We start from the raw sequence: 26,216 nt of genomic DNA on the forward strand, positions 1-26,216 counted from the left end.
TCCCCCCAATTAAAAGGAAATCTCACTAGGCTGGACTTACAGCCTGTTAAACCTCAACACCAGTTTCAACTTCTGTAATACAAAGTTAAGGAACTTAATTATTCTATAATATAATGATGAAAATGAATTCAACTTTTATCCAGCATCCACCATATACTTTCTGACTTCATCAAATATATAAAAAAAAATAAATTGTGTGCCCTTTACAGTAGTTTTAGGGCAAGAAAAGCCTAGTTGCAATAGAAAATCTAAGTAATGAAACCGATGCCCCACAGTGCAGCACAGAGGGTACCACCACCGACTCTGAACTGGACAACCAAACTAACCAACAATCTTACACTAACAACTGTTCATCACAAAAGAATTAACCCACATAGGTGATTTTACACTATCACATACGTGAAGGTCAAAGCCTTTCACTGCACTCCTTGGAAGATACACTACTGTTGTCCTCAAACATACATTGTAAAATGTAAACGTCAATACAGTCCACCGCTACATACCAGGTATGAATAAGAAAAGGTGTCGAAACATGATCCGAATGCAATGCTTAAAAGCATTACGTCCAGATTTCACACCGCTGTCTAAAACGCTGGCTCTCCTGAAGTTCCATTTCTGTCATTTCTAGCCCCTACGTCCTGTTCTCTACCCCATGACCTGTGATGGACTCGGGCAATCTGGGATTCAGTCTTTCTACAAAGTTGGCTATAGAGAATGTTCAAAATACTCAAGTACCTGATTATTCCGTCCATCTGTAAGGTGGAAAAATGAGCCAGCACGGATGTGTGCTTTGCCACAGAGTCAGAACGATCATCTTCAGTCTGCTATGAAGAAACTCCTTCAGTCTATGTATTCAACATAATGTTCAGGAATAAAGCATTAAAATTGTCAAAACCCCACAACTTTAATCTCTAAGATCTTTTGGAATGCTACAGCATCCTCCTTTGACTGCTGGGCATACAAAAAAATGAGTATGAACAAAACCAGATTAATAGGTTCACGTCTGCATGATTTCTGGTTTTTAGTACAAAACCTACGAGTTCACTGGCTAACAGCCCGCTGCAAATCCTTGATGAAGAGTTCGTGTAATATCGCACTCTCTTCTTCAAGTTTTTAGTCTAATACTGATGCCATAATTCAAGTATTCTAAAAAGAGAGGGAAATTAAGATAGCAATATTTTTAGTATTTCGTTTTGCAAGCTGTTCTTACTATGCAGATAGAAAGACAAGACCTACCTGGCTTTTCCCAAAATATGTGAGAAGTTTTATGTTCTCTTTACTTAAAGGAAAAAATGTCAAAGGAATGTCAGTATCGCACTCGATAATTATTTTAGAAATAAGCACAAATACATTACCTGTAACTTTAAAGGGTTAGACAAATAAAACCCCAATACTCTCCCCTCAATAGACTGACACATATACCTCAAGTTAGCTGTTCACCTGAAATGTCATTACATATTAATTAGTGAATAATATAATTAAAAATATTAGGCAAAATTACACAGAATGAGACTTTCCTAAACACCATAAATGAAAAGCAAACTCCAAAAAATTTGGAGTGCAAGAGATGCGTTTTATTGTATGCCCGTTACGATGAGTAACACATTTAGAAATAATAATCCCACATAACAGTGACAATCTTATTTTACAGCGTGTACATCATTTTTACAGCCACATAAAACACGTATTTTTCTAAGAGATTTCCCAAATTTAACTTTCTGAAGTTTAGAAATATAAAAAAAATTTATTCTCAAGGAACTGATTCTCATCTGGTGCAAAAACAAAATATGAACATTATCTGAAACACAAAGCCACAATATAGCATGAAGTTACAATTTATCATGTGAACAGCTGTGTGCAAACATGAAGCAACTAAAAAAGTAAAAAATACACATTATATGCGTAACATTTATGAACAGGTTTTTCATTAAATAGCCCTAGACCAGCTTGTTATATTAAGCGCCATTTGATTTGCAGCATGCTAACACAAAGCATTGTTTAAAGGGATGCATATTTTAAATGTATACACTGTAAACTGAAGATCCACCTCCAAACTCTAGTGGCAGCATATTTTTCTGGTTAAATACTGCATATATACTTTCTTACAAATTGAAAATGCATGTTTATAGCATGGTATAGATTTTTTTAAAGAATTAATTAAAAGGTGCAATTTTATGTCTACATTGAAAATTTCATATTAGCAGGTAGGACAGTAATAGTCATACCCATTAGGAACACTGTCCTAAAGAACTTCTAAGTACTCTGAATTTTAATTAAAAAAAAAGGTACATTTTTCAACTTGGTTTTTAATATTCTTTTTAGAGAAGATTTCAAAGTAGCGAGAAAAAAAAATAGTGTTGAGTCACAACACTATGAGCTGCATCCATTTTATCCTTAAAAAAAAAAAAAGTCAAATTCAAAGTTAATTTTTTTATGTGCCATACTGAACAACATTCAACTGCAGTTTCAGATAAAAAAGGGAAATTATATACAGACACATCTTTAACCCTAGCACCAGAACACCACCTTTGAGATCATAACATAATGCTATATTTTAAACATCATATCCTGCAATAAAATAGGTTAGCAGCTTTGAAAACCATTAAAAAATTACTCATTGGACCTAAACTAATAAAGGAAACGAAAAAGTTTCCCAATGAAATGTTTGAAGGGGGAAAAAAAAAAAAAAAAAAAAAAAGGGACAACCCCCCAGATTTGACCAGTTCTGGAATTTAATTTCCAGGCACGATTTAAAAACGTTATGCTCAAGTGACTGACAATACTCTCCTTTCAAACTGCACAAGAAGTTAAGACTCGGTTGCCTTTGCAAACAATTTGTAATTAACCCCACCATATATCTGAACTGTTTTCATATTGGAGACAAATGCTGTTACTGACAAAATGGATAACACAATCACCTTCGTTTTGTCTTCTATAGCTTAACAACGTGTAATACTATTAATTTTGAAGACATTCATCCATCTTTCTGCAAATTTAAGACATTCATCCATCCTTCTGCATTCTATAGTGCTCTTTAGGTTCTGATAAGCAACAATCATAGGGCTATGAGATCCCCTGTCAACCCTAATACTTTTAAGACTTTTAATACAAAGAATGTAAAGTTATGATTTAATATCAAGCTTTGAAACCAGGAGAAACAGTTCATGAGATTTTTTTTTTTTCCCCAATTAGCATATCACAGTTTCTAAATTGCTTCCTTCTCCAGATCATATATTACATTATGGCCTCTTTGTGGTGCCTCATTATATGCTGATTTTTTTCGGATGGTCTACGGAATCCCTTTTTGCAATACTCACACCTATGTGGATAGTCTTTTGTGTGTATTGATATTACGTGCCGTTTAAAGCCTGATGCATCCGTAGTGCTATATTCACAATACTGGCATTGATAAACTTTTCTTCCACTGTGGGTCTTCATGTGCTTCTTAAGTTCATTCTGCTGCCTAAATCCTCTTTTACATCTTTTGCATTTAAAAGGCAGGTCCTTGGTGTGAACTGAGAGGATATGCCCACTAAGTACAAAAGGATCTGATGTTTTAAAGTCACAGTGTCTACACTGATGTATCTTTTTACCTTTATGGGTTTCACTATGCTTTTTGAGCTCAGATGGACGATGGAAGCCTTTTTCACATACCTCGCATTTGTGGGGAAAATCCTTTGTGTGAACTGAAATAATGTGTCGCTTCAGGTCACTTGAATTGGTGCTCTTATGGTCACAATGTGGACACTGATGAGTCTTATGCCCTTGAAATAATTCTGTGTGCTGCTGCAGTTCTTTTTCGTCTGTAAACGCCTGGGGACAGTGCTCACATTTAAATGGCAAATCAGTCCCGTGTTTGGTTTTGATGTGAGTTTTCAGATTGGACTGATCAGCACACCTGAAGACACAGTGCTGACACTGGTATGGCTTTTCCCCAGTGTGGGTCCTCATATGCTTTTTCAGCTCTGACGGGTGACGGAATCCTTTCCCACACTCCACACACACATGAGGAAAGTTCTTACTGTGAACTGCAAGCAGATGTCTATTGAGTAGTCCCTGCTCTGCAGTTTCATAGTCACAATATTTGCACTTGTGTAGCTTAGGCTCCTTGTCCCTCAGTATTAATTTATTAGAACTCAACGGGCTTGCTTCTCTGTATCTTCTTGTATATTCTGTAAACTCATGGGTTTTATCAACTTTATTTATAAGTTTATGGCTTTCCAGATGATTGTGGAAACTTACTTTTTTGTTAGTTGTAAAGTCACAGTCTGTACACTGGTATTTCTTCTTAATCATATGATCTGGATGATTCTTCATATGCCTTTTCAAGAATCCTCTGGATTTAAATTTTTTCCCACAAATATGACAAGGGTAAACTGTTAAGGGCTGTCCATCAGGACCTATTATAACAGCTGTTTTTAAACAAATAAAAACAAGTTATGAAGGAAACAAATTTACGGATTAAGAAGTTTTTAAATCAGCCAACTGCTGTTCAGATTCATGCACTTACACTTGCAGCAGAGAGAGAATGGTTCAGTAGTTTAAAAACAACCAATCCACAGCACCTATATTTTATATAGTTTTGTTTTAGAAACTGCTTAAACAGATCAGTAATATCATATGTGCAGCAAATATATCCATGATTACATGCTTATCCAGCTCACAAAATTCAAATGAATTGCATCAGCCCTAAGTGCATCGACTTCGAATAGCAAAAGTTATCACATTTTCTATGCACAGAATTGGAGGGGGGAAGGACACAGGAAATACGCAAATCGTCATTTGTATTTTTTAATTCTGCATCAGCTTAACAAAAAAAAAAAGAAAAGGAATAGTACAGGCGGAAGTGCCACGCCATGACAATACGCATAACCATACAGTGTTTACCTGTTTGCCATTGCCTGGCCTCTCCTCTCCTCCTTTTCTTGGTTTTTTGTTTTAGCACTCTATTAGTGCTAATACTATCACAAATCTGCAGGTATTGTGTTGCATTACCGTTTTTGTTTTCTAATCGTGTATCCAAGTTATTTCCTAGAAACAAAAATTAGACACCATAAAAAACCTTAAACAACTTTTTCCTTTGGGACTGATGACTGGAATTGCACAGCAGCATTATCTACTTTTTAAAAAAAAATATTGCCCGTTTCTCTACAATGAATGTGAAGAAGCGTGCCAATATAAAGCGCTATCTGTCTTTGCTGGCAAAAGTCAAGAACACAATCGTTTAAACCGATTGATTTTCAAGTATATTCCTTGATTTCTCATACTTATCAAGACATTAATCTCTTAAGAGTTATGCTAGTTGTTTCCTTTTATTTATCTTGGTGTTACTTCTTAACAACTGCATTATCTCTTTTCTGTCTACAAAACTGTATTAAAAATCCTGGCAGATCCTCCCAACTTCCCCACCCCCTCTGGAGGCCTACAACATAGCTAGAATTGTTTTCATTTCAAAATAGTAAAGAAAGACCGTGCAGTCCTTCGATATATACTTTAGGGATAATTTTGGCATTCACTGATTAGGAGAACTGACACCTGAATGTATCTATTTTCAAAGACAGCAAGTCAGCTGTAATGCTGTACCAAGGACAGTTACGTGTTCTTACCTGCCGCTTGACCATCTTCGTATCTTCTGGGTAGCCTTCTTTCATCTCCTGCAGAAAATGGTATTTTAGTCATTATAAATCAAAATTCTTTTTAAAGACGATGGCTTTGAATGTCTGATAATGAGAGAAAACTAATTTAGCTAATTAAGTAACAGCTTAACTCTATCTGAACTGAGATGCACAGTTCACAACCAGGGCAGCGTTTTACAATTATGAGACCCAGGAAATAAAAACACATCTTTGTGAACAGTGAATATTCACTAAAGCTGCGATTGCATGCTTACCACGCTGACTATTTTTCCTGCTTTTCATAATTAATATGCTTTTTCTGCAATCTTTTAACCTCATATGTAACCTCAGATACCAATCCAGAAACGAGATTATCTGAAATCCACAATTTGTTCTTGAGATCGAAGTACTTTATCTTTCTGTACCTTATCAGCCACTCAGCACTCATCTGTATGAGGCACTACAAAGTTCTGGGAGATGGAGAAGTAACACCTTAGGAGTATATTCCTCATTTTGGATTGAAAGTGTTTACTGCTATGTGCCAAGGCTCTGTGGTTCTAAACCACTTTACCAGCCCAACTATTGTGCCCAGAAATATTACATCAATTAATTTTAACTGACTTGTTTACTTAATTGCCACATAAGCTTAATTACAGCATAAACCATGGATAACCTGATACCCTCTTAATATACATTTAACATGCCAAAATCTGAGAGAAGAATATGAGATAACAGAATATTCAGAATTCGCAATATATCCTGTAAGACACTTCTACTATTTGAAGCATGGCTGCAGAGAGAAAATTATCTTTTTTCTTTATGTTTCTAACCTGAAGGACTAGGACCAACATTAGCTTAGAACAGGTATATAAACTGAAATTAGGAACATGTTTACACATTTATTCCTACAACTCCCTTGTAAAGTTAGTTCCCCTTCCTCTTAGCTAATGTAAAATACTTAAGGCTATTCTTGTTTTTGTAAGATCTTCAACAGCCAACTTAAACAACCATTAAAAACCACACATTCTGTAAATCTGAGCTGGAACCAAGAACAGTATAAAAATTCTCCTGACTGCTTTCCTTTCTACTTCATAAAACTCAACATATAGCAATCCATTCATTATATGCAAGACAATCAACTACTAAAGTAACCTCTAACGGTTTGACGGGCCAGCACTGGAAAAAATGTAAAAATGGCATTATTTTCTTCATATTGAACTACAAACAAGCTAAGGACTTTACGTGTAAAAGGTCACGAATGATGTCAACATAGTTTTTCACATTATGTAATCAACTCTACTAACTGACACAGGTAAAAGATCAGAAGGAGCTGTTTCCACACCCCTGGGGAAAGGGGAGAGATTTGCACAGAGATTCTGTGAAGCTAGATTAGGGAGAAAATAATGGAAGGGATTTTCGGAAAATAAGCATACAGATTCCTACCGTAAGCAGCAGCCCAAGCAACAGGGACAAAAGTTTTATTCACGCCAGAGTCTTCAAGCTGCGTGTCTGGAAGTGATGTAGCTTCTTCTTCACCTACAATAACTTCCATATAAACTTCATCTGCTATTTCAGCACAGCCTGGATTAAGGGAGAAGAATAATTCTTTAATTTTATTCTGCTCATCCTAACTTTTCCTTCATTTAGTTTGCTCTCACTCTGATCGATACCCATTATAAATTACTTTTCTTCCTTTGGCATTTAGAACCACCCCTTCCCTTAGGGGATCATTGTTTATTCAGACATTCCTTAAAGAGAGAAAACACGTATGAATAAATATAAATCCAAAATAAATACCAACATAAATTCAAATATACAAACTTAGAAACTTTTAACTGATGACATTTATTTGCCACTTTGCCAGAAAGCTGTTTAAACAAGGCAATTCACAGTAGGAAAACAGAAAAATGAGAAATTTGACTAACCTCATTAACTTCATCCATGGACATGTTAAATTTAATATAAATAATGAAATGATTGCATACAGTATGCACAAAGTGCATTTATCCACATCACTTTAAAATAATTATAGCCTGCTCTTTATTTTTAGGGAAGATGAGCTTAGTTTTCTACTACTTCAGGCTGAAGAATCCTTCAGAAAAATTAAAAAAGTCCTTGAGAATGATGTTTATATTGTTGTACAAAACAGCATGAGAAACAAAAATGTTTCTTATTATGCTTACTAATATCTTCATCTTCCTGAGAAGAGTCCTTAACAGCCATGTAAACCATTTTTTCTCGCTGCATTCTACCAACACCTCCTTGTTCAATTACTCCAGCTACAGAATGTCCATTGTGAAAGTCACTCTCGGTGACAATTTCTGTCCCACCTTTAACAAAAAGAAGTTAAACACATTAAGTAAATGTAAAAAAAAGCCACTGTTAAAATTAATTTCAGATTTAAGTATTTTTTCTTATTACAACAAACCTATTTCATAAAACTCCCATTAAATGTTTCGATATCTGTGTCGTAAAATCATGCAAGTTTGATACTTTGGGGCAGATAAGGAAAAAGTTCTCCCGGTGTCTCCTGATAAACTCAAGACTGAACAGCCACTGCCCAAGAAGGATCAGGAGCCTTTTATGCCCGCTAGCAGTGAACTCAGGTGTGACTGGAAACATACACCTGCCCATGCCCACCAAAAAAGTAATTCTAACCCTGCCCGGAACACAGCCTTTAATTTCTCTCTTGAGATGTGAACAGCTAATTCTCATCCCTCTTCCTCTCCCAAAATCCTGTTTACTCACTTTGTATAAATGGATTCTTAGATAATTTTTCCTATAACGATTCCAATGCGTTATGTCCCAGACTCATTACACAGGACTGAGTAGTAACTTATACTGCGGTCATGCTTCTCAAACCGTGAGAGAGCAACTGCTACTGCCAATTATTTCACCAAGAAGAACGTTACCTAGAGAGACAGACTAGCAGGGATGTAAAATGCTGCACCAAATCCCTGGAGACAGACAACACAATCCGAAGACTAACAGAAAGAAGGAAATGAGAACAACCGCCCACACAGTCCTGCTCCAGGTGACTAACAAGCTTTGGCCCACTGACTTACTTGAACAGAGGCAAAAGAACAAGTTCCAATCTGGAACTTGATGTTGATGCTTGAGTCAGAGAGAGGTGGCAGATAAATATTGATGCTTAAGCCTTCCATGCATCTCAGGGACTGACCAGTGATGCTGCAGGTTATGGCAGAACAAGCTAACACCTCGCATACCAAGAGTCCTTGTTCACTACTACGAATGGTCCTGATGGAAAATGCTCAGCTGGGGTGGTCTAGTCCAAATGAAATACGTTGATCCATCATTCCCATGTTTCGTAAATGGGAGACTTTGCCACCCAAGCCCATTTTTATAACTTTTGCCAAAAGTGGCTTTGCTGGGACATTTATCCAAGTAACTAGTGTGCAATGCAAATGGATGACATGTAAGAACAGCCCTCCACTCCACCCCCACGTACAAAAAGATCAAGAGAGTACTGCTAATGGGTAAACTTAAATCTTGGCTGTTCTTTGTCAAGACTGTCATCTCAGTTTCTGTACTCCTTAACGCTGAGCAGCAAACGCACATTGTCAACACAGTCAGCTCTTTCCAAGGGGAAGTACTCGCCAGCAATGAACAGGGTAATTTGCCACCTTCCTGGCTGTATCAGAAGCACTGAGAGAACATCCCTGCTGTAAATTAGTTTTCAGCCATAAGAAATTCCAGTTCTTCCTGCTGCTGCGCTAGCAGCCTGTCCCTCGAGACTGACAACCTATCCCCAGAGGAAGAAAACACTTCAAGAGCAGGGCCTGGCAATTCATGTAGGAAGTGGCAGATGAAACAGATGTCACAACAGATAAAGTATGTCAGGATGCTGCTTCTCCAGACCCGTTCCCCATGGTCTCAGAAAGCACATGGTCTTCAGAACCTCTTTCTCATACTTCAAAAGAATTAAGGATCAATTACTGAAAATCCCAGGGCCTTACAGAAATACTCACTAACCTTCAACTGAATCAGGTATTGTCTATTCCAAATAGGACAGTAAAATATGTTAAGCTACTTTGGTAACCTTGTGAAGGACCTGATTAACAGGTGCCAAAATCTACACTGTATCATGCTGCAAAAGATACCGAGCAACTTGTAAGACGGTCTGAACTAATTCTGAACCTACCCTGAGAAGACAGGGAACACCAAAGACAACTGCCCTATTAGCTAGCAGTCTGATCATCCCTGGACCAATCCTTTTCTGCCATTTGAGCTGAAAAGATTACTTGTTTCTCAGAGAAAAAAATTAAAACGCATCGTACAGACAAAAACGTCCTGAAGCTACTTGAAAAACAGCACCAGGACTGTTACTAATTGGAGGACTTTGTTGATCTAATCCACAGTTCCGTCTACAGTTCAAGGTTTTTACAGCATAGCCAGGCCAATGCTACCAGTCTACGGGAGATGATCTCCTTTCTCTACTCCAGGAAGAACAGAGTCAGGCTGATTTGCCCTGTGAATGGCTCTGGGGCTTGGGGCCAGACACGTTCCAGTGAGGCAGTCTCAGTTCCTCCATGCAAAGGGTAAAGTGGGATGAGCCAGAGGTTTCCGATCTGAGAGTAACTGTAAGGGGGACTCTGCTTCTGCACGTGACAAAGAACAGAACATGGGTTAGCTATACGTCCACTTGCAAAGCACCTGGAAGTGTTGGATCTATCCTTTGCAAAAACAGAACTGCAGAGCAATTCTGAGTTTCTTGGTTAGGTCTGGAAATGACTGCATGCCTAAAGCCCCAGCAATCTTCCTCTCTCTCTGCATCAAGGCCACCAAAGACTATTCAATGAGAGGAATCCACTCTAGAGGTTTTTCTGTGCTGACACACAGTCTCGTAACATCACAGAAAAGCAGCAGCTGAGAACCAGCTGCAGACACCCAAACACTTCTACAGTTGGGCTCTGGTTGCCTGAAAATAAATACTGCTAATCAAAAAAGAACTTGAGACTAATACACACCCAGTATTTACCAAATATGGGCAGCCTCCACAAATGTCACATTCTACAAAACATCCCAGTCAGTCGATTACATGAAATTAAGAACAACAAACAAAAAGGCCCTGAAATACTTCATACTACTGGAAGAACGCATAGAATTTAAAAGGTACCTATTTCAACATCATCTTCAGCTTCAGCTTTAAATATGTACACTTTGATGACTTCTGAACCAAAACCGTCATCTTTAGCAACATCATCATTTGTCACCTCAGTACTGATTTTCAAGGGAGTGCTTCCTATATGGTCCAATTTTTCTCCAACATCATCCACTGTAAAGATAAGAGAATAATAATGAGGTCAAACACATTTTTTAAAAGTCAAAGTCATCAGTAGCATGATTTTCTCCACTATTATCCCCATGCATAGTAAAGGTTTGTACTCCTAAATGGCCTTTAGAAAACACTTAATCTCGAGATACTTAAAAGAGATTCCAGAAGTTCAGTACTTGTTTTATTACAACACAGGAAGCACAGCGAGAATTACAGAATGAAGAACACAAGAGGGAGCTTCTCATCAAAGAGAATGTGGTAATCGGTTATGTCTGATACTATTGCCCTTAGAAAGTAAAAACGTATCAGTAAGAAAAATTAAACACCTATCCAAAAATGTTAAAAATTAACCCAGAATTGCCTGTTACAGTCTAAAAGTCCCCAAAAGTTTCACTACTCTAAGAAACTGGTGACTAAAATTTAGTAGCTGAAATTCTTCTGAAGAGTGATGACCGAGTATATTCCCAGTGAAAGAAGCATGCATCAAAAATTTCACTACATCTTCACCCTAAAAGAAATTATGATTTTATTCGTGCTATCACTTGAAACATGTGATTTAATGAAGATTATTGTATACTATCTAGCTGATCAAAAAATGCAGTGAAAATAAATCCAAATACTACTATGTGAAATTGACTTGTCATTCTTCATGTATGCAACTTCATCACTCTGGTTATTTGGTCTGTATATTCAAAATGCTCATTTTATTTATACAACAAAAGTTACATTCAATCTATTAGAAGTGTGGAAGTAGTACTGTTTTGGTAAAAAGGGTATTCACACAGATATCATACATATACCCCAAATTGCCAATACTGAGGCCACTGAACTAAGCATCTTCCTGACATATGTATTGCCAACACACTTCTCTCAGTGGATAAAATTAGCTCCTGTGCAGATGGCCACACAAAACTGTGCAGTGCTTAACACCCACTGAAGTCCTCTAAATAGAGAACAATTCCACAAAATGTAAACAAAATCTGAATTTAATACCCTCCAGGGAAATTGCGATTTACTGCATATATAACATCAAAATACGTGCATACTAGGTAAAAAAAAAAAAAAAAAAAAAAATCATTAAAAATGTGCATACTAGGTAAAAAAAAAAAAAAAATCACTAAAATTAGTATTAAAGTGAGTGCAGTGTTTCATGACTAAGAACAGGGTCCGCTCGGTGGGGCCAGCGAGGGCTCTGAGGAGAGGCTGGCTTACCTCGGGATGGCTGCCGTGGTTCCCGATCCCTCTCTAAGGTGCCTGCTCTTGAAGAGCTGCTTTTAACGACTTCAGGCCACGGCCTGGCGTACTGCGGTAACCTGGAGTTAGCTTAAGCTTTTCTTAATACTCCAGGCAGTCATGCGAGGTGGTTCAGAACCTGCTAGAAAAGGAGGAGATGCCTCTCCTGCAGCAGGGTGGGAATCCACCACAGCAATCCCAAGCTAAGCTCTTCCCACTCACGGACAGGATTCCACGGAAACCCCTATCCAGCTAACACAGTTTTTCATCCCCACATTGAGGAACCTTATTTCTATTTCACAAATCTTGGACTGCATCGAGAGAGTGTAGATGTTACTGAGGACAGAACTAGATATAATGTAGGTAAGTGCAAGTAAGTATTTGATTTCATTTTAGAACCTCTGAGAATTATGTATTTTGATGAATACGAAACAGGAAACATTTAAAAAATGATATGTTTTAGCGGTTTCTTTTTCTAAATAGATTGATTGCATTTCTGAAAAAAGTATCAAACTTGGATCAGTAGCAAACCCAAAAATTTCCTCAGGAAACGTGTTTTTGTTTTTTAATTAAAAACATTCTAAATCTCTATTAAAATTGATACCAGCAACATCAACACCTTAATCTGTTAAAATCTGACTGCATGGCGTTCACGTTACCCTGCAGGACAATGAGAACATCATGAGTATGAACACCACAGGTGAGAAAGCCTCAACAGAGAACCTGGCGATTGCCTTTGGCACTTAACTTTACCGGCATCAGGTTATTCGTACATCTTTACATCCCGTATGGGAGCGCTACTGCATCTGCTAACTGAAGCTTTCTATGCTGCCAGAATGGAGTTATCAGAAGAGAGGATTACACATCCTCTGCTAGCAGGAAAAGGGAAGATGCTAAAAGATACTTATCTTGGAAAAAGTATTTCCACATATCTATGTCTGAATTTATTAAAGACCATTTTCTTTTCTGCATGGCTTTTAACACATAGAAGTTTCCTACCCAAATTCTTCAAAATGATACACATACGTTTAATTTTCATACAATGAACATTTCTGCTGCATGTGTGAGTCTTTGAAGGGCTGGAGGTAACTCACAGTACAAGGCAGGAGTGATTTTATATATATAGCTACATGACTAGACAGGCTGCCAAAATGCAGAGAGAATATTTAAAGGCTGGGTGGAAGAAATCTCTAATTGTAAGCTGTTACTGTAATTTTAGGACTGGTAGGTGGTAGTAAAGTTATTTTCAAATCTGCAACTCATCAACTTTTTCTAAAGTCACAAATTTTATAAATATAATGCATTATCAGTTTAACGTAGAAAATAATTACTTCAGTACTGGAAGGTTATTTAACAACAGCAACCTCCTACTGAACAGTGGAGTAATCACATATATGTGATAAGAAGTTTTCTTTATGGCAAGAACTCCCAACTATTTAACTAGTACTGGGTGACAATCACTGTACACCACTATGTATCTGGTGAAATAACATAAGGAAAACCCCCCACAATTTTAGATAGTCCCCTTACCAGGACATAAATTGCAATACAACAAAGATTACATATAGAAAAAAAAAAAAAAAAAAAAAAAAAAAAAAGAGGAATTTTTCAATTTTACAACTTTTACAAGAATAGATATTTTCAGAAAAAAAATATAAAGCAAAATACATGGATCTAGCATGTACAGCTCACGTGCTGTGTTCTACTTTTTCAAGTAAGGCCCCCAAATTGTCAATATCCTTTAAAAAATAGGGAGCCCTGTCTTAGAGGGGCAAACTTACAACATTATTTTTAAAAGCAGTGGTTACTGCCACACCATCAACCATCCCGTGTATTTTCAAAGATCTTCAGTCTCTACAATTTAAGCTCAAGTAATGGAAACATATCAGGAAGCCTGTGTATCCGGGGCTCTGGAATCACTTTTCTAAAAAGGCAAAAGTGCAATGTAACAGAATTTGAAAAATATAAACTGGACTGAGAAAATGATACTGATACAGACTGTCATTTGTAAGATGTTGCCTTTTGTTTCAAATACCTCAACAACAAAAGACACTGAATCGGCAATTGCTGTTACTTAAATGGCTGTCTTATACGAAGTAAATTTAATGGTTTCAATCTATTTTTTAAACACATTTCGATAAGGGGAAAACAATCAACACAGCAGGGTTTGTCACATTTCAAAATATTAGGACTTTAAAAAAACGCAACAGATCATGAAAATATTCTATTGTCTAAGTAACAGGACTTCAATCATAGACTGCTAACCCATCAGTGCTAGATCATCTGATGACTTTTCCCAGCGATAGTTCTCAGGAACAGGATGCTTACTTTATGTCAATGGAATATGAAAGTGTCTTCCAGATCTGACTCATCCACCAGAAGCACTACATATTATTATCTCGTCACTTAAAATTAACTGAAAAAACACAACAGAGAACCTTTATAAATATATGCTGAATCCTCCTGAATAAACAAGGTTTAAAGGAAAACTCAGCACGCTTCCAATTTTGAACTTACCTTACTTCGCTGTTTTCAGGTGTGTGATGTCCAGATTCACCGTGGATTGCCAGCTCCCAATTCATGTGATGCCTCAGCATGCACTATGCTGGTGATATCACACCCACCATAGGAGCCCGTAGGGATAACATGAGGGCAAGATAAGTCCCGTGGTTTTACAATTTTCCGTATTTTTCTAATGTCTGATATACTTATTTTATATCCCAGAGGTTACAATATAGGAGTATTAATATTAAAATGTTTAGCAAATTAAGTTAACACTGTATTGTAATATACTAAAAAGGAGGTGGTGGTGGAACAGTACCTTACCCCTAAAGGCCAGCTCCAGTGTTGTTCTTTGGTGGGTATGAGGTCACCAACATAGTGCATGCAGGGCCAACACACGGATCGGGAGCTGGCAATCCGCTGTGGGTCTGAATATCGCAAACCTGAAAAACAAAAAAGGGTATGCTTTAAGCTACACGCGTGCTAACTCCTCCCTGGCAAAATGGGATGTACATAATTTTCCCATCTCAGTATGAGACGGACGGGTACATGATCACACCATACGCATTCATTTTGTACGAATTTCCTTTTTAACAAGTCCCTTTAAAATGGGTATTCTGGAAATTTAAAACAAGGGATCAGGCATATCCCGTGGCATACATTGTGAATATATATATATATAAAAAAAGATTTTTCAGTCTTATGCTTATAAGGCTGATTTAAAAAAGCTGAATTCACCTGCACTGAGATTAGCAGAGTGGTGATAACCTTTCTAGTGAAAATTACCCATTACAAAATCATACTCAGCTGGTTTAAAGAACTATCGAGACAAAATTGCTATTTTCCAAATAGTATTTACACAAAAATGTAATGACCAATAGAGTACAGAATATTTATATGGGAATGTTGTCTTAAAATGGTAAAAAAATCACCTTTCAGTACATTTAAACTGTAACTCCCAACAAAAGAGTAAGTTAAAATTCCACTCAGCTCGACTTCATACCCTAAAATGTAGTATTTTAGTAAGGTCCCAAAATGTGTTCCACAGAACAGCTGGTGGTATTCCCTGAGGGCATATCTGTAGCTTTACATAAAGTCCCTCCTTTCTAGATGCGAAGTTTAATTAAAAGGCAGCTAAGAAGTATTTTGAGATTCTTTAAAGCTATCATTTTGATGTGATTTACATTATAAAGAAGTTCAACAGTCCTATACACACACCCCAAAAGAAATAGCATAAAATTAACTTCCTATAACATTTACTGAACATTTGACAATTTAAGAAGTAAATATAAAGTGTTTTTACTGCTTGATAAACCGAGGCATTTATCCATCCTACACAAGAGATTACCGTCATAAACATAACAAATTCAACACTAATTTAAAAAACCCAAAAAATGAAAAACTGTGTAAGATTGATTCATTTTTGCTGAAAAAAAAAAAGGAATAGCAAATACTTCATTGGGTCAAGCTGGCATACCCAGCATAATACAGCCTCAAAACTTAGCAGAGGCAAGACACTGCCTTAATTTATATAAAATGGTTAGTTAAATTCTAGATTAATAAAGTCACTGCCAACTGTGATTATTCAGACATAACATGATTATACATATATGTAAGTCTTAATTTGCTACAAATTAGGTCTCAGACTGGCCTGGAAACATTGCAAAAGCCATTGGTAGGCGTGAGAACACCTGACAAAACTACAAACGTGTCAGACACAGCTGGGGTCATCAGGTAACCGTTACTGGCAGTTTTAGATGCTCTGGTCTATGTGCAGCGACCACCATCAGCAATCACACTTATCTATCTTAGAAGGAAATTCCAAGGATGACTTTACTTACAATTACAAAGGTGCAGTTGGAAATACCGCAGTTACAGAATACAACTCATCATAAGTACTCTGTCAGAAAGGAGGAATTTTTTCAGTGAAACAACTGACTGTAAAAATGGTGTTCCTTTATTTACAAACACACAGGAATTTCTCTGTTGTAGGTCTGATTTGCTTTTGGACTGAGGTTTTTTTGGTTCTTTTCCGAAAACCCCCTTTTTGACTTCCATTAGTGACATATGGCATTACAGTACTGATGGAATGATAAAAAAAATCATTGCTGTCCGTCCTATACTGAGCAAAAAATAAATACGTAAAATACATTTTGCTTAAGGGACATAAATGCTATGAAATATTGAAATCATTGTAATCGCTAAGGAGTCATGTCCTGTGTCTTGAAATTTTTAATAAATGCAGCTTGCTGTGAACAGACTGACACTTTGACACACTTGGCATTGCCTTTTTCTTTTTTTTTAACATCCTGCTCCTGACTAAATAAAATCTGTTGGATCCAGCCGAACCTAGACAGCTCTCTGAGGCACTGCTCCTGACTAAATAAAATCTGTTTTGACCTAGTCACATTCCAATTACTAATTTGGAGAAGTCAAAAATCTAAAATGAACTATCATTCCATTATATCAAAAAGTCAAAAATCTAAAATGAACTATCATTCCATTATATCAAATTTGCGTAACAGTAAAAACTGGTATCTCGTGTATAATTTAACCACTGAAGAAACATAATGTACCTAAGGTCCTTTGAGTGAGAGCCACTGAACAAGCAGTACAGGACCATACCGTTTCCCCAAAGGGTTGAATGCTGTGTGGAAACTGAAACAAGCAGCCACTTTCCAGTATTAGAGAGCCAATCAATTAACGCGCACAATCACTTAACGTCAAGTTCAGTCCAGAACAGCACAACACATTATAAAATGCCTATTATAATTTTTAATACAGCTAAACAAATAATATTTTGTTGACACGTAAGATAAAACGTCACGAGTGAGACTAAAAACCTATTTTTTTGTTGGATTCCACTGATTAAACCCAACACAGTATTTTTACACAAATCTGCATAACGTGGCGATATACTTGTGTATTTTTTTTAAAGCACAATACTCGAAATATATGCCATGTTCAGTTTTCCAATGCGTTTTCCTTAATTTTCAGAAATACCTAGTTTCAGAAACACAAACATACGCACTCATTCACTCAACAGCATGAACGTCATTCTCCTTCTTGCTGGGTCAGAGAATGGATTTTTCATCAAGAAACCCCAAATCCAGACACCCAACTGGGCAACAGACTACTATTTGAGATTCGTACTCCAGTACAGAATGCAGCAAGGGTCCAGCCATATTAAATCCTCCCCACTAGACCACTTCTACTTCAGACAATTCCCTGTTCATATCTACCTTTGTTTAACTTACAAGATATCATTAAGTAGTCTTCAGATGTACTCTTGCCATCATCATCGTCTTCTGTTTTTATAGTCACTGTGGAGCCAGGAACAGTACCAGCTGCTTGAATGACTGCCTCAGAATCTGAGTTCGTTACAAGAACTTCTTCTGAAACCATCGTAGGCGAGTTGGCTCCTGACACAGAGTCTTGCACCACATGCTCCAAATGTCCATCAGGACCCGTAACAAGGTCAGCCACAAAAACCTGATCGGGAACTCTAACGGTTTCTGTTATTAGATCAGAAGTCAAAACGTGATCACTGGTATCTAAGGCTTCTTCAATAGCAACGTCAGCTTCCAAAACAGAATCGGGAACAATTACACCTTCTGTTACAACATCAGTTTCAGTGATGATGTCAGGTCCTTGGACAACTTCAGCTGCTAAGCCATGATCAAGAGTTATTCCATCATCGGTAACAACATCAGAAACTAGGACAGCTTCAGGGACTGATACAACAATATGGTCTCCATCAATATGAGCAGTGCCAGCCATTCCAGCCACTATGAAACAATTATGAACGAGGAGAAAAATGTTAAATCATTGCATTAGCAATTAGTTTGGAATTAGCAATTACTCTAAGGAATGGAGTAATTGTACAGATAAGTTAAGCACAGATGTACAAATCTCTTACTTTTCAACAATCCACATTTTGCATTTCACCTGATGAAGACTACCCAAAGCAGCCTGTATTCTTTAAATTGAGAAAACCAAAACATGCCACTTCTTTAAGACATAATGTGGAGTTTACCCCAACTTTACATTTTACAATGCTGATACGTTAAAAACTACTGGCCAGTTTGCAATTTCATCTTCTTTTTTTTAAATTCCAGTTAGAAAACATCTGATTACAGTAGCAATTTGAGCCTTCACAGAATTCTTGCATGACAGTGGAAGTGCGGAAACAATGCATTAATTGCTGTTACAATAAGAGGACTCTCATCCTTTAGAATGCATGGGCCTTGATACAAATACTCATTTGTATGCAATATTTATAGTGCAATTTCCAACCACTTGCCACGTTGCAAGGAATGGCTAGGAGGAGAAACCTGTTTTTCATTAACAGACTTGACTGGCCAGCCATATTTGCAGACTACTTTTCTGCACATAAAAAAGAACGCATGTGAATCATTTTAACACACACATAAGCAGCAGTTTTAATCTTAATGAATAAAACGCTTCAAAAAATGGTTCTTAACAGAATGAAAAAAAATATTCAGCATTGTACTGCAAATGCAATTATTTTTATACACTCTGAGGGATACTAATTCATGTTAGAACAAAGACATGGTCCTTCCCAATACTTGAGAAGGTCATCTCCTGTCAGAATGCAAAAATGGAGATCTCCACAAAGCAAAGAGTGGAGATTTCTTGCTGTCCTTTCTCTAAATGTTCAAAATTGCAGAGGTTATTTAGCACTGCCACCAAAAGAAACGGTATTCATTTAAAAACTACCAATTTAGAAACGAGTTTTCTTACATCAGTACACAAAGACATATTATACACCACCTTAAATTTAGAATTATCTCAAAAAAAGTAATGCAAATAGCATTACTATATTCGTCAACTCTACATCTTGATAACATTTATAAACATACAACAAAAACCTGAAAAGAGTCTTGATTTTTATTCATTATTTTTAATAGTTAAAATGTTTACCAAAATCCTGCATAATCATAGTGTGAGGCATTTTGGATTCCTGTGTTTGCAATCCAAGACTTCCACCACCTGGATCCATATTCAGCTAATTTCATTCACAAGTAACTGCAATAAAAGCAAAATCAGAATTTATGTTCAACAGTGTTATTGTGTTGATAAGCTTTACTGGATTAATGTGTTAGACTGACCAACACAGAAAAGTATTTACCCAAAACTTCAAGAAAAAAGCATGCAGTACTTTGTACAACTCACTTTGCTTTATTCGGTTTTAAGACTTTTTTGACCTAAAATTCCCAAAATGTTTCCATCCAGAAGTAGTCCTACAGTTATCAAACAAATTACACATGCGAGCGAAACCAAACAAGTCAGTAATTCTTGGTCAGGACTTAAAGGGGGTTTTTTATGTAAGTCTTTGGTTACTACCTGGCCTAGAACAGTTCTGTTTATATTCTGTAGAATTCAACTGAAAGTGCTTTTTAGTTACCTTCAGCATGTGGAGGTACAGACTTCAACATTCAACAACTTCAAACTTTGTTTCTAGGAACAGTAAGCATAAGAAATGCCTAAACCTTCCAACTTCCCTGCTGCAAACTGATCATTAAAATATTTTTGCAGTTTTATGAGACTATCTCCATAGGGTAACAGCTCACTGACTGACAGCAAAGATCTCACCCGCAATACCAGCTATAGCATCAGGCCCCGTAACAAACCAATATAACACGTAAGGGAGCAGCTGAACCTAGCTACAGGTGACATTATCTAGGAACAGAAAGCAAGTCAAGAAGCAAGTTAGCTTTGCCTTAACCTGCAGCTGTCTGTAGAAGCAAAAAATTCAAGTGGGACATCAACAGTGCACAGGTGCTATTACTACCTGCCTGCCTTACCATACTAGCACCTCTTAGCAGCTATGCACAAAGAAATCACCTGTGCTCTATCCCTCTCTGCATATACTCTTGAACTACTTATCAAGACTGGTCATTATGGATGTGTGGAGCTGCATCGAAGAAAGCTGAGAACTGTATTGGGAGAATAATTTTTTTCAGATTCTTTCACAATTTTGTACCTATCAGGTATTTCAAAACAAATTTTCATGCGTCAATTGAATTGAACATTACGATTCATTATAGGCAAGTTTTGAAAAAGCTGCATAGTGCAGTAAATTTACAAGAACGGGAAGTGCTGGAGCTAATTTTCTCTTCCAGCAGATGCGCATGAACCCCTCTATATCATTAACAAAGTCTGACAAAAGGCCTGGTAGAAAATGTAATCAGTGCTCAGTTAGATTTGCGTGCACGGTGCAGAACGACCCACCCTAACAGGCGACAGCTAAGCGTATGAAAGGCCAACTTACTTCAGCATCTCCATTGCCACGACACTTACTAAAGAAACGACAGTATTTAACAGACTTGGTGCTGGCACCTCTCTTTACCATCCCAGCATTAGGGCTGTAGTATCCATATTGGCTGACATTTTATTTCAAAACTGCCAGGTTATTCTAGAAATCTGGTCTTCCAACACTGTCCCTTCTGGGCTGCCTCATTTCTGCTGCCAGGGAAAAGCTGGTCCTATGCAGCTCTCTGCAATATCCCTCCAATGGAAAACTGATCCTTTAAAGCTTCTGATAGAACAGACCCGCTCACTCTTTGTGAACTCCCCACCGTTCTCCGTCACTGTTCATCTTCAGCTTGATTTTCTTTTGGTTTTGACAATTGCTTTGGCTCTTCTAATTCCCCTTAACGCTTAGGGGCTTCTGTTTCCCGATTTCTCTTTTGTCAGACTTGCCTGTTTTCCTCAATCTTTTAAAATGACACCAGTTCTTCAAACCTTGCTACACAGCCATGCCAGTTTTACTCTGAGGTTTACTTCTGAGATTCTCAAATTCATTAAAATGCAATTCCAATTCCAAGATTTTTCACACATTAAGAGTAAACGTTGAGCTTCTCACTATGCTCAATTCTACCAAGATCTCCACTTTGGGTATCATATCTGTCTTGAGGACACCGCATCTCTTTCATGAGGTACAGCTACACAAACTTCTCTCAGAGAAAGCACGTAAAATGTCTTTGACAGTGTGTCTCCATAAAATACAAGAGAGAAGGATAAATCAGCATTCCTCCACGTTATTTGCATTGCTACTAAGCACCGAGGTGTGAGGACTCTGAATTATTTTTGCTGCAACCCAAAAGACTTTTACACAAGTTCTCAGCGCAGATGAGGCGACTCCATAGAAGCAGCTACAGGGGTGAGCAAGGCTTTCATAGGTGAAAAATCTCTAGCTTAAAAAAATCTCTGTTGCACAAGACTAAAACCTTGTACTTTCCTGCCCTCTCGTACCCAAGAATCAGAAATAAGTGACAGTAACACACAGAAAACTAAGAGTTTTAGGAGTTGTGGGAAGTGAACGCAGAGTAAGGGCTCAAGTCAGAACTACCTGGAACTGGCTGGTGCAAAGATGAACAGGGAAGTACAAGTGCTTTTAAGAGCAAGTCTCAAAAATACAGTACTTTTACTGTTGTGACCCTGATCCTGCTTTTCTGAATCTCGTAAAAAGCTGACCCCCCCTATTCTACCGCATGAATTTGTTTAAGTCTGCGCATCTAAATCCAAAATACGATAGAAACTTTAAGAACTTCGTGGTACAACATATTTGACAACCCTACTGCAATAAAATATACCGCAACAGAGTGAAGACCTAACATAGTCAAGCCAAGGAGAGTAAGAAAATAAGCCAAGCTGTACGAATAAATGGCTTAAGTGCCTGAAATGTCTGAGATACCTCTAATCCAGAATCCAGGGACCCAGAAAGAGCCAGGACCTAATGCAACTCACACTATCGCACTAACCCAGGTGTAAACTAAACTGTGCAGTAGACGTGACTTTAATTTACCTTAAAACATGAAGCTCTATCAGCAACAGGCACTAGAGTCCCTGGTAAAAGACCCTACAAATGAAATGCATCAAAGCATCTTAATGCCAGTTACAATGTTTACTGCAACGCTCGCAGCTCACCACAACTGGCAGCGCCGGGATCCTCGGAACCAAACCAAGTGGCCATGGAGAAGGGAGATGCTGTGCAGGCCAAGACACATGTGCCAGGTGGGTACAATTTTGTCTTTGTGGTTTTTTTTTATGGAAAACTACAAAACAGAGTAAGAAGAGAAAGAAGCAGCACGTGGAAAACACAATCCATGCTTACTGCATCTTCATTGTCAAGGAAGGAACCGAGCAGATTATTCCTCCTCTTATACTCGCGAAATCCTCAAGAGAAGGAAGCAGCAAGCAGTCTGCACTGACGGCAATTTGAAGAAAAAGTCACCAATCCACCCCAAGGAAGTTTCAACTTAACTGAGAACACAAAAGAACCAAAGAACTTATATCACCTAATGGCACTACCATCCTTTCGACACTTTCTCCCTGTATTATCTGCTCAAACCTACTTCTCTCAACTTGTCTTCAAAATCTACAGTACTGATTCTCGGGGACGATGACGACACAACATTCTTCCTGCAGAGTTACAAGAATTCCCCAATGTAATTTCTTGACAGTGCCCTAACAGAGTAAAGTTAGTTCCACGGACCACGTAGTATTAGGAAAACATGAGTCAAACGTTATCAATGAGGAAAGTAAGTCTAAGATTTAACTAACCAATTCCAACCATACAATCAATTTTCAACGTAGTTTCAAATTTTAGCTCAAAAATAAACTTTTTTCACCACTGTAAGAATTATAAAGCAACCTCAGAACCTTAACGCAAAGCTTTATCACTCCAAAATTATTGTCACAGCCATTTGAAGCTCTTAAGGTAGCTAATGAATACTTGCTATTACAAAATAAGGCACGGCTCTAGACCATAAATGGCTAATTTAATATAGCAATTTCAGAATTAATGCAATACTCTACAATTTCCTGACCGCAGCCTTTACACTTGGATAATCCTTCTTTTTTAATGTAAATGAATATAAAAAAATTATCTTAAGTCATATAAATCTGAGATTACAGGAAGAACATGCTACGCTTTTCTTCCTTCTTAATAAGCAATTTAATTTATTTTCAGGTTATATAATTAGATGCCCAAACACATTATATATTGTGCCACACAGAAAATTCAATACAAAGTAAGACCACAATTTTAATTTAAATTAAAATTTCTGCAAGGAAAGCAAATTGTCACTAAAAGGAGTGTTTTCCCAGTAGCCAACAGGACTATAAAAATTACCAAAGTTATGGGATGGCACCTTTTGAGCATATAGTGCTATGAATACCTTAAACTTCCATTAAAACCAGAGATAGATGATGACACGTTAGCAGTATACGCGCTGAAGCTGTACCTCAGTTGATGCACCTGGTATCCAACCACAACTCAAGTATACTCTTCTAAACCCTCAGTGCAGACAAAGGACAGAGTTGCATGAACTATGCAATCATAGATTATTATTTTTTTTTTTTTAATACCTACTTTTGGGTCTTAAAGGAATGCAACAGCAGGAAAACCCCTTGCTGCTAATGCTGGAACAATTAACAACAGGTAAGGCCTACAATTCTGCTACAACTGGATGTGTTTGCTCATAGATTTCAGTAGTGCAGAAGATTTAATTTCACACACTACATATGCCTGCAAATCTTATTATGGGAAAGAGCAAAAAATGTAGTACAGTGATTAACTATGGTTCTTCACAGCTTCTTTCTGTAGAACACCATGTTACATATCCACACAATCACAGAATAAGTGGTACAATCATGTGCTTCAAAAAAGGCAGAAAGCCACAATTCTGTATGCTGTCATAATCCTAAACTCATCCATACCTCTCTTGCCTCTAACTATTAAGATCCCAAGATTTTCCTCTCAGCTCCCCTTCTCCTCTATGTGTTTAGAATAAAATGCTGTGTAAATGCTTTATTAGCATCAGCCAAGAAAGTAACACCACTTTACAGTGTCCCATTAATATTTTCATTGATTTTTTTTTTTAATTACAGCATGCTATCTTGCACCAGGAAGAGTACATTACCATCAGATCCCAAAACTGAAAGATTTCACGAAACCTAAACTGGGAGAGCAGTGTCTCAAGGCTAGATTTTGTCAGTATTTACGTATCTGATATTGTTTTGCTTTTTAGAAAAATGTAATTCACTTTCTAACTAGCTTCAGGAGCACCTTGATTTTAACCTATCTGAGGTCTTTATGCAAAAGCTCTTCCTTAGACAGGGCTCAGCTGAGAACAAGCCATGAATTTTAGAGTAAAAAAGTGGATATATGACCTCTCAATCTACAGGCTGGAAATTACAACTGGAGGCTGTATTTTTTTAAAATCAAAGATAATGGTTGGCAGTTTGGGACTACCTAAGAACACATCCTTGTAACAGCAACACTCAACTGAGAAACTGGTAAAGGCCCAGGCCCTTTTAAACGCTGCTTTTAGTATATGCATTCATTTATTCTTAGCTTAGTCTTCCCATAAAAATATAATTAAATAACCATGAATACTTTAATTTTCTTCGAGAAAGCTTTCAGAAAACACCCTAAATTCAGAGATTTTCAGCAAAGTATTTTAAGGAGAAGGGGAAAAATATGTGGGCCTCAGCACTTCTACTCCCTCCTGGGACAAAAAGGGTGTCGTTCTTGTACCCCAAGCTACAGGGAAGCTCCCAATCAGTATGGTGGCTTCCAGGCATTGTTGCCATATTTAAAATTTTTATAACATAATAAATATTTCTACAAAATGCCAATTACAACTTAATAAATCTACAGAGAGTGTATTTAATACATCTTGTTATATTCTAAACAGCGTGGTCCTGCAAATGCTAAGCATCTCCCCAGTTTACACATACAATTAATTATCCCCAATACATTCAGGTGACACATTTTCACATCAAGCATATTTGCATGGGCAGCCCTTAAGCACTCATTTCAGACAGAGAGTTTCTTCAAAATAATATTTAAGTCTTGTTTATATATAATAAAGTAAAACACGTCACACTTTGTCAGGTGTTTCAGATATTTGTACGCTGCATATGGCATTTCGATTAAACCACAAGGACGGAGCTCAGCTATACAGCAATGTAACACAATAAACAAACTTAGATGTAGCTGAAAAACCCCAACCAGATGTTTTCTAATTATCTCTTGACATTCAAGCTCAAGAAGAACACAAGAGAATGACGCTCCCCTGAAGGCACTTCAGGGGTTTTGGTTTTTTTTTTTTTTTCCCCCCCTGATTTTTAATGCAGCAACCAATCGAAATGCAATGAGAAACATCCTGCTTCGGCAGAAATCTTAAGCAGGAGAAGCCAATTCATAAAGTAACGTGCAGGTTAACGCAAGCCCTTCACAGAAAAAAAGACCGGGTATGAAAAACTAACGTGTCCATTTTAAAGTCCTTTATTGTGTTCACCTATGAAGCATCCATGAAAACTCACGCTCTAAATCCATTTAAAATGACAAAAGGCAAAACCAGTGAACGAGACGTTGTCTTACTGCCTGAAACGCGCTTAAGGCTCTAAAATAAACGAATAAAGCAGACGCATTTACATCGACGTGTCACATCCACGGCAGGAACCAAACTGCCCGCAGCAAGAATCACCGGCGGAGATGGGCGACAGCTCCCGAAAGCTCCGCGCTGCCCCGCCGG

The 26,216-nt window shown here is 37.5% G+C and overlaps 1 protein-coding gene across 9 annotated transcripts in view; it reads right to left on the reverse strand.

Annotated features, from left to right (window-relative positions):
• Positions 1-26,216, reverse strand: part of ZNF711 (zinc finger protein 711) — a 41,380-nt gene that overhangs the window by 5,942 nt on the left and 9,222 nt on the right. For 2 of the 9 annotated variants that reach the window (XR_004842525.1, XR_004842526.1), the window contains exons 3-11: positions 19,591-19,695; positions 17,904-18,434; positions 10,753-10,911; positions 7,799-7,945; positions 7,059-7,196; positions 5,607-5,654; positions 4,888-5,031; positions 3,655-4,412; positions 736-824 (exon numbers count right to left, since the gene is read on the reverse strand). Coding sequence is in view for 4 of the 9 variants with exons in the window: in XM_035898371.1 (XP_035754264.1) it covers positions 3,235-4,412; positions 4,888-5,031; positions 5,607-5,654; positions 7,059-7,196; positions 7,799-7,945; positions 10,753-10,911; positions 17,904-18,434; positions 19,591-19,669 (2,424 nt within the window). In the remaining 5 variants the exon portion in view is untranslated. Of the gene's footprint in view, positions 1-735; positions 4,413-4,887; positions 5,032-5,606; positions 5,655-7,058; positions 7,197-7,798; positions 7,946-10,752; positions 10,912-14,472; positions 14,562-17,903; positions 18,435-19,590; positions 19,696-20,970; positions 23,351-26,216 lie in introns of those variants that run through there. The other 7 variants (XR_004842527.1, XR_004842529.1, XR_004842528.1 and 4 more) reach the window with 7 other exon arrangements.

This window comes from Egretta garzetta, unplaced genomic scaffold (assembly GCF_000687185.1).
Source record: "Egretta garzetta isolate BGI_Z169 unplaced genomic scaffold, ASM68718v1 scaffold220, whole genome shotgun sequence".
Classification (NCBI taxonomy): domain Eukaryota; kingdom Metazoa; phylum Chordata; class Aves; order Pelecaniformes; family Ardeidae; genus Egretta; species Egretta garzetta.